Below are 13,075 nucleotides of genomic sequence, written 5' to 3' on the forward strand. Positions count from 1 at the left end.
AATTATAGCACAGACAAACAGACGTAACACTTCGAACATTTTTCGATTCAAATCATAGTCACGGAAACAAATTCGCCCAATGCTAAAATGACTAAGTTTGGCCGACCATCAACTAGGTGGCGGTAGTGAGCAAACGTCAAACTCGAACAAAAACGATGTGAGCGCCACAGGTGGGTAGTTGGCCAACTATCAAATTTTGAAAAAGATCGTTAAATCGAAGTACGATGGGAATTATCAGAGTGTTATGTCTGTTTGTCTGTGATTATAGTGTATCCACGTCAAAATTCCAAATCAAAACTTACCAGGTTGATATAATAAAACGGAACAGTAAACCAGAGGCTCTGAAGAAGATCCAAACCCGCGGATCGAAACGTCGGCGATGAAATAAAAGTATCAACGCTTGTTTCTGTGAATGCTGTTGGTCATTAAAGGCTGCAAAATGGTGAGTCGGCGAGGAGCGTCCAACATAGCTCAGGTCTTCACAATTTCCTATCTCATGTTTTCACGGGTCAAATGATGATAAAGACCGCCAGCTGAGAGTTGTGTGCTTAGCTGGTAGTGCAGCCTCGGCTCTGTTGTTCTTCTGGCTTCAGCTAGATTGAGGAGGTACGTCCCGAGCGTCTGTTAACCAAGGAGATGCGGCTGAAACAACGTCTGTTCTGGCATCCAGCGGCAGAGTATGTAATGCTTCTCCACCGGAAGCTATACCTAAGGTGGCAGCCTCACAACGGTGGATAGGCCAACAATCTACTGTTCTCGCAACCTAAAAATCTCTACAGAAACCGGAAATGTAAGATTACAAACTAATTCAAAGGCAACGACTTTTCTGCGCGAAACAACGGACAAGAATTGGAAATTGGAATGTATTATCCCTAGCCCAACACGGTAAACTGGCACAACTAGCCTTATACGCATGCCCTATAAAGCTTGAAATCCTAGGACTGAGCGAAGTCCGTTGGCCGAACTTTGGAGAACACAGATTGACTTCGGGATAAATTCTGCTATACTCTGGCCTACGAGGCGAACACGCTCCTCGTCACCGTGGAGTTGGGTTCCGCTCATGAAGTGGGAACCAGTGAATAATGAGAGGATAACTGTTGCCAGATTCAGAACACTGATTCGAAATCTTACCATGATCCAAAGACAATAAGAACTTTCACAGCCAACTGAATACTGTCGTGGATGAGATTCCAAAAGGTGATATCATGATCTTCATGGGCGACTTCAACGTGAAGGTTGGTTCCGACAACTAAGACTATAAGCAAGTCAAGGGACGTCATTGTCTCGGAGAAATGAGCGAGAACGAAGAGCTGTTTGCATAGTTTTGTGTTTCCCGTTTTGGCTCCATGGAAAATCAAATCGATCACATCTGCATCAGCCGAAAATGGAAACGGAGCCTGATTGATGTGAGGAACAAACGTAGCGCCGACATTGCATCCGATCATCCGAGAATCGGGCGCCGATTCAACATACGCCGACTGGAAGACGCTGCGATGGAAAGGTCCTTCGTCGAGGAGCGGCGGATATTCCGGAAGGTGGAAGCATAGCAGATGGAGCGCCATCAAGAACACCCTCATCGTTACTGGAGACAATAATTTGGGTGAGCTACGCATCCAGAGCGAGCAGTGGATCACAGATGACACCTGGAGGGAGATAGAGGAGCGAAGAAACGCCGCGATAGAGCGAGTGATAATACGAGGAGCCAAAGCCATAGCCCGTCAGCGCTATTTGGCGAGAACACCGCAAATACCAGCGACATTTATCTCTTCTACGATGTCTTATGTCGCTTTAGTGGGACTAAGATGAACGTTGGCATCACGTTACTGTGTATCGTTCTCAAAGTCCTCTGCAAACTGACCCTTAACCGGATACAGGAGCTGGTAGGTGTGATTGATCTGAACCAAAACGTGGGATGCTGTGGCAGTCCATTACCATGGAACGCCTAAATGACTTTGAATTGGCTGATGACGTTGCTCTCCTAGCTCAACGGCGCTCTGATATGCAGAGTAAGCTCGATGATCTTGCCAATCGCTCCACAGCGGCAGGTCTTTCCATCAACGCCAACAAGACCAAATCGCTAGATGGAAACAAGGCTAACCCGTCCAGCATTACGGTAGCTGGGCAAGCAGTGGAGAATGTTGAAAGCTTCCAATATCTTGTTAGCCATATGACGGCCGATGGCGGCACCAAGATCGACATAGGTGCACGGATCGAGAAGGCCAGAGCTGCTTTTGGGAGTTTAAATGTATGGATGGAAAAACAGCCAGACTAGAAGACGCACCCAAATCCGCATTTTCAACTTTAACGTGAAAGCTGTGCTGCTGTACGCCAGTGAAACTTGGTGTGTATCAGTGGAGAACACTCAACGGCTAGGCTATGTCTTCCTCAATAGATGTCTGCGGTATATAATTCGTGCATGTTGGTCTCACAATTAGATCTCCAACGTGGAGCTCCATGGTCCATATCATCAAAAGCCGATAGTGACAGAAATTCGGGAGCGAAAGTGGTCGGACACACTCTACGCAGGGGCGGAAACGGAATTGGCAACCGAGTGTTAGATTGGAACCCAGCACCCAGACAACCAATTTACACGTATAATGAAGTTTATGTTCATGTTATACGTACTTTTATGCGGTAAAGTTACATCGCATGAGATGCAGTAAAAGTGCCTTATGCGTATAAAAGTGGAGGCGCTCTACGCGCATTGACGGAAAAATAATAACGCTATATGACTTCAGGCGATATCTTATGCGATGCATGGTGTGCACTATTGCCATGTAATATAGCATTTTATGCGACTTAATAATATTCGAAAAAAAAAACAATTTTTTCCACCTCAGTATCGAACTAAGAAGTTTTGGATTTTCGATCCACACTTCACACTGAACACCAAACACTGCTTATGAATCATACTGATTAAATGTCATTACCTTCTACTCACCTCAGTGTTGGAATGCACTTACTTTCCCTGCACTATCCGGAGCTCAAAATGACGAAACGTGATTTTCCGCACACTTATCACTACCTCTCTCTTGCTAGCACACCCATTATAAGTTATCTGATCATTAGAACAAAAATGATGACGATATAACTTGTTTTGTTACCATAATTATGACTGTTAACTTGCTTGTAGCTTTTTGGCACTCCAACAGCACCTCTTTCATTGTTATAACTTATCACATCGCAATATACCAACGTTAACGATTCTAGCTTATGCGAGTTTATATACACATTTCATTGAGTTTATTTTTACTTTTCTGCGATTTTGTTTGTACACCAATGCGAGTTTCACTGACATTATAAGAAAAGTACCAAGAGGAGTCGTATAATCATCGCAGTGCGCAATTATGCAAATTCAATTGACACTTTGCGAGTCCGCTCGAACTTTTTTTTGCGAATAAGTAAAGTTCGTCGCAATAAAACATCAGAATATCATTTACTACGATGTAGTTATACATTATGAAAGTTCATTTGCACTCTTATATGATTCTACCAGATTCATCGCAGTAAGATCAAAAAATAACATCATATGCGATGAAAATTGTTTCTCAGTCGTACATATATGCGATAGTGAGTTAAAATAGAACTTTATACGATGTACAGCGTACATCGTTATGCGATTCCTGGTTGTCTGGGCAGGACATCGCAGCAGAGGCAGACACAGAGGCTCATGGCGGGCGCAGCCTCAACAACGAAATAAAAGAAGTCGACAGAAGTATGATTCGGCCACAGGTCAAGGCGATGGTGGGCAATCGCCCAGGATGGAGGAGGCCTTTCAATTCGGCCCTCGGCATAACCGTGGGTGCTCAGGACTGAAAGTAGCACAATACTGGATGAATAAATATCAAATATTAGTAATGCAGAATTGCAGATAAAGTGTCTACCTCGTTTGTGACCTTCGAAGGATTGAACAAGGATGGTGCTTTTTTAGACTTGCTGTTGAACATGACACTCGAAGGATTGATTAGGAAGTCTAACGTACAAAGATATGGCACTATCATCACACGGTCGCACACGTTCCACACATTGACATTAATAAGGAATTATAATTATTCAAATTCGTATATTTGACTCCACGAGAAAAAAACCAAGGTTGTTAATCGATAAATTATCGTTATCGGCGATAACGATAATCAAGTTCAACGTTATCGCCCACTGCGATGATGATAAATTATCGCAGGATTCATCGGCGTTCGATAATTCAACGTAAGTTAACTGAAGTTAACTTTGGAAGTTTCGATCATAGCAATCTTGGTCGAAAACGTTTGACATTTACATAGCTGTTTGGACGGTTCGGACGTTTAGGGATTCGAGCGATAATTCTAAAAGGGATTTCATTGAACATTCCGCGTTAATCCCCCAGGGGTTCTACCAGGAATTTCTCGCTCGTCTTACGGGGATCCTGCCAGGAGTTCCATCGATAAATTCCACAGAGATTGCATCGGAAATTCCTCCGATGAGTCCTTCGAAAATCCCAATTCCGCGCTATTCCTACGGGGACCATGTCTGGGGTTCCATTCACAATTTGCGTCATCCAAAATAAATTCTACATTGATTGCTTCGAGAATTCCTCTGAAGATTCCTTCGAAAATCACGCCAGAGATTCCGAGTATTTTGCTAGGAATTCTATCGCAAAAGTTGTAACGTATTTTTTTCAGTTATTCTTCGCATTTATCGGAAGTTCCAGGACCCCAACTATTCCTCTAACCACGGTTCCATTTGACATTTTTCCAAATGTTTCATCTGACCAAGCATTTTTGTAAAAATTCCTTCGAGAATCCTACCGGTTCCTGTTCATCACAGTATTAATCCTAAAAGGGATACCTCCATGGGCTCAGTTTCATCACCTCGCTGAGTGTGTTCCATCAAAAACGAGCTCTAAAAGGCGCCTGGGGTCCATTGGACCCCAGGTATCCCTTTTAGGGTTAAGCTAGAGATTTTTTCCCTGGTTGTTACATTTTACTCGTAATACCTAGGTTGCGATGCATATAATTTAAGTTAATCTTAAAAAAAAAATACCCAACATGTTCATACTTTAATCACACACACGGACGGGAAGAGTACAAAATCTCCACTCAAACGATTTTTTTTCTCTTGACATTCAACAGTTAACTCGATAATTTTCGATAAATTATCGAAGGCGCGATAACGATAACGTTAATGTAACGCACTATTTATCGTTAACGTCGAATTATCGAAAAACTGTCAACGAGGTCATAGTTGGCGTTAAATTATCGACGATAATTTATCGATTAACAACCTTGAAAAAAACCCTAATTAATCCACCTAGCGGTGATGGTGCCTTTCTCGTGCTTTAAAATATCCGTTCAACAAAACTCGAGCGACATGCTGATGAAATTGACATAAATACAAAATGAAAACTGCTTGCTAAATCTACTCAATATGGATACATTTTATATTAGCATAACATCCAATATTCAGAAAATATAAGACAACGTTCCAAAACTCAAACCAAACAAGTGTCATGAAGCCGCAAAATTTTGAAACGTAATTTTAGATTTTCCGGTCATCAATTGATTTCTACCCCAACTAAACTAACCGCCATCTTGAACATTGAGACACCATCTTGGATGTTCTGGTATTCATTTTTAGACTTCGTACCTAAAATTAGTACATAAAATAGTCGCCGTATTGAATTTTGGCATGTCGTTTATGATTTTCTGGTTACCAGTTTTGGACGAAGACCGGCATTCTTCCCCATTCAAACTATAGTCATATTGCAGACCTTGTGAAACAGCGCACAGCTTGGGTTTTCTGATTACAAATTTTGAATTCTGGACATATTTTCATACAAAATGGCACTAACTTGAATACTGGGCCATTATCTTGGACTTTGGACCGCTATCTTGGATACCCTGGTGGACTCCGAACATATTTCCCATACCAAATACATTTACTTTACATAGTTTTAGAGCTCAAAATTCCTTAAAACAGCCACCTTCTTCTGTTAACGCGATCAAATTCTTATTTTTCCATTCAACGTAGAATGGCTATAAATTTACACCTTAGGAATCTGAAATGGTACGATTTGATGAGATCGCTTTAGTTTTGTCTATATTTTGTTCTCATATATGAGAACTTAGACCTATTCGTCACTGTTGTTCATACCTAATGTTAATCAGGCCATTAAACAAAGCCACGATTTGATTTTTCACATGAACGTTGGTTCTGCTACACAACAGCTAGTCTCTAAAGTAATCTAAGGCTATTTTCTTGCTAACCGTTCATTAGATTATCAAAAAATCTGCGATCTGATGTGTCGTGTGTATGGGTTTGGTTCATTTTTATATTTGGTAATTTCCGGTGGGATAGCCGGATCTGATTCCATGAGTCATGGACCATAACACTATCGGTTGTTCCAATTATGGTCTGAGAATATTTTATTGCTATTTATTCACCTTTATCTAATTACCGCGATTTGATATATCGCATGAATGGGTTTGCTTCACTTTTACTTCTAACCACTTTCGAAGCCACAGCTGAACCCACAACACTACCGGGAATCAAATGTGGTCTGACCCTATTTTCCCATCAGGTTGTCGATAAGTCGTGATCAGTCTTGTTAGAGATCACAGTCATTTGAACCTTTTCGTTGATATTCGGCCTCCTTTGTCTCCGACATTCGCAACATTAGCAATCAAACTACTGTTCGAAACAAAAATGTCAAACGAATGCACTTCACCACGATAGCGGCTTCGGGAGACGGTTCGGCTTTTGTTATTCCTGTCTTCTTCCATAATAAGAGCTATGTTGCCCATCTGTGTAGTATTCAATGCAACATGCAATAATAAACTAATATTAACATTCATAATCGGAATTGGCTGAAAATCTATGCGTGAAGCTAGAATTAGACACATGTCATCGTGTCAGATGACATTGATTTGGCCCTTTCTTATGTTTACTGATCTTCGTTCTACTGCTCGTATTGTGTGTAGGTAAGAGGTAACGATAGCGCACGAATGTAACAAAGCCGACTGAAACTCGACTGCGGCAACGAAATGAAGGTAGTAAAAAGTGTCGAATGTTTACAAGACTGGTCGTGATTTGATGTACCGCATCCATGGGTTTGGTTAAATTTTACATTTTACTACCCGGATCTGATTCCGGGTAACTACCGGCTGAACCAAATGTGGTCTAACATTATTGTCTTTTTAACTGCTCATCGGTTAACCAAAAACGCTGCAAATTGAAGGTGTCACATGCAGGGTTTGACAATTTCGACGGAACTCTCGGAACCAATTCCGGAACACTACCAGTTGTCTTTAGTGTGACGTAAGGCTATTTACTGTTCATCAGGTAATCGCAACGGCCACGATTTGATGGGTCACATGCCTGGATTTGGTTTACTTTTACATTTGGCCTTTTCCGGCCACTCAAAACCGATTCCGAAACACTTGCTGGCCGTTCATTAGGTAATCTAAAAAGCCGCTATTTGATGTGACGCATGTACGGGTTTGTTTCTCTTTCAGATTTAATCACTTTGGCGGGAACCCCGGAACGGGTTCCGGAACGCTACTGGTTCAGATATGGTCTGAGATGGTTTTCCTGCTCATTGTCCATCAGGTCATCGAAAATGCCGTGGTTTGATGTGTCGCAGGTATGGGTTTGGTTCAATTGTATATTTGGCCACTTCCAGCGGGATGCCTAGAACCGGTTCCGGAACACTACCGGTTCAGATATGATCTGAGACTATTTTCCTGCTCATTATCCATCAGGTCATCGAAAATGCCGTGGTTTGATGTGCCGTATGCATGGGTTTGGTTCAATTGTATATTTGGCCACTTCCAGCGGGACGCCTAGAACCGGTTCCGGAACACTACCGGTTTAGATATGATCTGAGACTGTTTTCCTGCTCATTATCCATCAGGTCATCGAAAATGCCGTGGTTTGATGTGCCGTATGCATGGGTTTGGTTCAATTGTATATTTGGCCACTTCCAGCGGGACGCCTAGAACCGGTTTCGGAACACTACCGGTTCAGATATGATCTGAGACTATTTTCCTGCTTACCGCTCATCAGGTTATCGAAAATGCCGTGGTTTGATGTGTCGCATGCATGGGTTTGATTCACTTGTATATTTGGCCACTTCCAGCGGGACGACTAGAACCGGTTCCGGAACACCACCGGTTCAGATATGGTCTGAGATGATTTTCCTGCTCATTATCCATCAGGTCATCGAAAATGCCGTGGTTTGATGTGTCGCATGCATGGGTTTGGTTCAATTGTATTTTTGACCACTTCCAGTGGAACGCCTAGAACCGGTTCCGGAACACTACCGGTTCAGATATGATCAGAGATGATTTTCCTGCTCGTTGTCCATCAGGTCATCTAAAATGCCGTGGTTTGATGTGTCGCTTGCATGGGTTTGCTACAATTGTATATTTGGCCACTTCCAGCGGGACGCCCAGAACCGGTTCGGGAACACTACCGGTTCAGATATGGTCTGAGACTATTTTCCTGCTTACCGCTCATCAGATTATCGAAAATGCCGTGGTTTGATGTGTCTCATGCATGGGTTTGATTCACTTTGATATTTGCCACTTCCGGCGGGACACCCGGAACCGGTTCCGTAGCACTACCGGTTCAGATATGGTCTTAGACTATTTTTCTGCTTACCGCTCATCAGGTTATCGAAAATGCAGTGGTTTGATGTGTCGCATGCATAGGTTTGATGCATTTTCATATCTGGTCCCTTCCTGGGGTACCGTTCCGGAACACCTAAATGGCCTTATCTCCGGAACGGCTGAACCGATCCAAACCATTTTCAATAGGAAACAATGGGACCAGATTCCGCGTCGAATGAACCGTCGGACATTGAAATCGGATGAGGTTTACTGCCAAAAAGTGATGTGAGTTTTTTTGTACACACACATACAGACACACACACGCACACACATACACACACACAGACATCACCTCAATTCGTCGAGTTGAGTTGATTGGTATATGTGATTTGACCCTCCGGGCCTTCTATCAAAAAGTCATTTTTGGAGTGAACATATAGCCTTTCCAGTACACTTAGTGTACGAGAAAGGCAAAAAGCAATAAAATTCTCTGAATCCAGAATATAGATTTATCTCCGTCACACTAAAAACCCCATTGATCAACCACTCTTCCACACGATGCTTTCAATCCACGGGATAAACTTTTCCAGCTTAATAAATCTTATCGTCGCGCACGTGCTGTTAACCACAATTCCGACCAAATGATAGTAATCTCGCTCTATCATAACTGATGGCGCCAGTAACTGATTGAAGCATTTTACCGAATCCATTAGTGGTTTGCCAGTCTCATTCATCGCCGAGTAAAGAAATATTTTACCCAAACCGAATTCGCCCCGGCTCCACAGGCACACGAACTGGCTGCTGCAAATCCTGAAACGAGTGTGAAAGCTAAAGGGGTTTGGTACTAAAATGCTAAACATGTGTGCAAAGTGCGGCCATACGATACGTTCCGGTTCAGCTCAATTAGTGCAAGGTTGTTTTCGGCTGGATTTCGTACGAAGGCTGGATGCTGGTGGAAGGTCTCTATTTCGTACTGCAGCGCTCGACCTTCCATTTCGACAATAATAAATTGCTCGCCTTCTACGTATTGGGGGGAAAAGGAGGGAGTGGCGAACATAAAATATTCGATCTATTATTTGCTCCTGTCTATCGTAGTGCTAACCGGTGTTCATCTGGAGCATATAATCATTCATCACATTTGAAACTCACCTGAATAGGTAGATTGTGAGGTTCTAGGTGAATGGCAGTCAGCCCTTGCCAGGAGGAATCGCTCGCTTATCAATACTGCGAAACAATCAATCTTACGCATGAATAGAAAAAATCTTGCAACGTATGCCAAATAGGACAATTCTCGGGATTTCTTCTTCGAGCCGCTGTGGTATTCGACACATTCTAGACATTTCAAACGAGAAATTAGATATTTTGTATTGCGTCTAGCTAACGATGGTGATTGATTTCAATACTTTTCTCACTAATGCTGTAGGAAGGTGCTATCGTAGTGGGTGTCACCACAGCATCTGAATAGGATTTTTCTCCGCTATTGTGTTCAGGGGGTTCAATTGCCACGAAGCGATCTTTGTTTGCCATCCTCTCAATCCATTCCACGTATCGAGGGATGTTGACAAAACCGGCTAAGCTTTCCGTCTTGCACAGTGTTACCGATGAATCTCTTAGGCCCGTGAAGGATACTATTCCTCGTGCAACCCATGTTCCATTGACGTCTACCGCGAAAGCACCGCCACTGTCTCCATTGCAAACATTAGTACCTGTAGAAAATATTCAAAATAGGGTAAAAAATATAATTTGGACATGTATGTAATTTGGACAGGCACGGCGTTGTATGCCTTGTTCCGGAGAGCTTATAAAAGTAGATACTTCTCAATATCGATTATTGGATCAAGTAGACCCTATTCTGATGACTTACGGTGAAAATACGCTTAACAATTAAGAATTTACTTCAAAATGATCGAAAATGTAAATTATTTCACTAAAACCCCTCAAATGCACCGGTATGCAAGACGACATACACTTCGCAGTCACATACAATATTCGCTTCAAAATCGTTGAATTTATAATTGTAAGAAATTTAAAAGCCTCATTACAATGAAAAATGTTCAATAAAGAAGCATTAGGCAGCCAATCTCTTAACATTCATCTATAACGCTTAAAATAGGTGGTGTCCAAAATACATTACAAGTTTTCTACTGTAAATATATTTTGGTCATCTGACGAACTACATTGGGATGCTGCACAATTGCATACTTGGAGGCGTATTCTATGGGTCTGGCAATATTTCCTCGATTTTAACAAAAACTGTAATAGTTATCAAAATAAATGCCTGTTAAGCAGAGAAATTTGATTATTCGTAAGAAAATGTTTGTTAATTTATGCTATTTCCATGATTTAGCATTATTCCTGGCTAAACATTGAGATAATTGCCCTGTCCAAATTATATATACCTGAGGGTGTCCAAAACATATATTCGGTGTCCAAAAAGCAATTCTAACAGGCGATAGGAAATTGTGATTTTCTCAGCTGAAAATGCTTTCGTTAAGGTTTTTGTCACCAGGAACGCAAAGTACAGTCATATTATAAGCGTATTAGTAACTTTGCGAAATAATCAATTACTTTCTAAGGAAGCTAGGGGATGATTTTTCCAACGTTGTCTTCAGCCTGCCCAAAATACATGAATTACCCTACGCGCTAAGCTAGGTATATTGAATTATCGTTAAAGATTTTAAGCATGGCTATTGTCACAAGCATAAGGTACACCGGGGCAAGTTGAAACGGGTGGGGCAAGATGAAACAGCGGGTTAACATGATGTTTTCTAATGACGATAAACTGTTTGATCGCCATAGCACATAGTTTTTGATTCAAATAATATTTTAGCGAAGGAAAAAAAATACGTTGAAATCTATTTTATAACTTCGGTGTACTTTACATGTTTTTTTTCTGGTGATAAAAGAACTTTGTCCTCTGAGATGTAAGGTGATTGAAATGTGGTGGTAGCACTTCACCGAATACCCGAAAAGTGCGAAGTTTTACTCTGCTAGAATACTACACGATACCAATAAACTTCCTTGTAGTGCCCAGATATAAAAATAAAGAGGGTTGATGATTGTAAGCTCGTGAAGTTAGGTTTTCTCATGTATCGATTAAGCTAAAATTTTCAAGGACCACCTTTCGAGTGCTAAGTTTAACAATCCAGATTTGCATATTTCAGACCACTCTGCTAGTACAAACAGCAACACTTATAAATCTATGGCTAAATATCTAAACAGATTAAAGTGCCATTTACACATTTCAAATCAGGTAAATGATGACAAGGTAGATAATTAGATATGTTCTATATGTCAAGCGATTATCATTCCATGCTACAATTATGTGTATAATATGAACCGTGTTCAGCTTACTGTTTGCAATTCCAGCACAAAACATTCCATCGAAGATTGCGTGGGAGAATAGGTCCCGGTCACTCTCAAGACACTCCAAAAGACTAACCATAGGTAACCTGGCCGATTTCAGATCATCAGCCAACGTATCGTACTCCGTTATTCCCCATCCTGATACAATACCAACAAGCGTTTCTCCTGGGCCGTATTTCTCCTGATCCCATAAACAAATTGGCTGAATGTAGTCGTTGAACTCAATCACTGTTCTGAGCAGTAACAAAGCAATGTCATGCTTATATGAGCTGGCGGTGTAATTAGGATGCCGATAGACCCTCTCCACTCGATGTTCCTGAGTGTTTTTGGTCATCCTCAACAGTTCGTACAACCCAAGCCGTACGGAAATAGCACTTGCAACAACCTGATAGCCATTGGGAGCCGTGACGCAATGAGCTGCCGTTATGACAATGCGATCTGCAATGGTAAACCCCCCGCAGATGTACTCGCTTCCCAAGCCTTTTGTCCGGTAGAGGGCTGCATGCCACGGGAACTGTCCTGGCCATGTTGACTGCCCGGAAGTTATTACTCCGATGCCGTTGATTGGACGTTGTCCGCAGGCGTATCGATGTTGGTCCGATTTTACTTGGATTGATAGCACTAAAGTCGGGAGAGCTAGCGATAGAAACAATACTTTGATTTGATTGAACGTTACAATCATGGCTTCGATCTAGCACTGAACTTGACAAAGGTTGACGATGCACTGCTGAAGGCAGTAAGTCCAGATTTACGCATGATTTATTGTTTTGTTCAAGCAAATGGGATTATGGATCCCAGAGCAAAACAACGATTAATGGTCTGACCGTTATTCGTATTGTCTAGTTCTAGTATAACGGGTAAAACAAGATGTTTTTCAATTTGAAGTACAACAAAGTTGTAATAGTTTTGCTGCCTTAGGAATGGAAAAGCAAATTATTTTTCAAATTGAATATAATTGTTGGAAACTATGCAGCACACCTTGTCATTTCAAGCAGCATATGTACAGTAGGCCTGTCCAGCTTTTCAAAAATGTTCTCTGATTCTCAAGTCCACCCCCACATTTTGATTGACATCCTAAAAGAAGTAACTGGTCAAAATTTCAGCCAAATCCATTAAAATTAAGA

At 41.7% G+C, this 13,075-nt stretch overlaps 1 protein-coding gene across 2 annotated transcripts; it reads right to left on the reverse strand.

Annotated features, from left to right (window-relative positions):
- Positions 1-6,433: 6,433 nt before the first annotated feature.
- Positions 6,434-12,662, reverse strand: LOC109401430 (ovochymase-2). 2 transcript variants are annotated; one of them, XM_029856226.2, is made up of 5 exons: positions 11,940-12,662; positions 9,989-10,291; positions 9,735-9,917; positions 9,467-9,605; positions 6,434-9,395 (listed from the first exon to the last, which is right to left on the reverse strand). In XM_029856226.2, exons 1-5 carry the CDS (start codon positions 12,631-12,633, stop codon positions 9,125-9,127), a joined length of 1,590 nt encoding a protein of 529 aa, XP_029712086.2. In that variant the 5' UTR covers positions 12,634-12,662; the 3' UTR covers positions 6,434-9,124. The 2 variants fall into 2 exon arrangements, with proteins under 2 accessions (XP_029712086.2, XP_019529528.3); XM_019673983.3 differs by having other exon boundaries at positions 6,434-9,413.
- Positions 12,663-13,075: the final 413 nt, after the last annotated feature.

This window comes from Aedes albopictus, chromosome 2 (genome assembly GCF_035046485.1).
Source record: "Aedes albopictus strain Foshan chromosome 2, AalbF5, whole genome shotgun sequence".
NCBI classification, from domain to species: Eukaryota; Metazoa; Arthropoda; class Insecta; order Diptera; family Culicidae; genus Aedes; species Aedes albopictus.

Excerpts from the sequence above, each read along its gene's own strand:
- LOC109401430 (XM_019673983.3), bottom strand. The coding sequence starts at position 12,633 with ATGATTGTAACGTTCAATCAAATCAAAGTATTGTTTCTATCGCTAGCT. Across the intron at positions 10,292-11,939 it reads TTGTGCTGGAATTGCAAACA|GTACTAATGTTTGCAATGGA; the intron begins GTAAGCTGAACA and ends TATTTTCTACAG. Across the intron at positions 9,918-9,988 it reads CTACAGCATTAGTGAGAAAA|AATGTGTCGAATACCACAGC; the intron begins GTATTGAAATCA and ends TGAAATGTCTAG.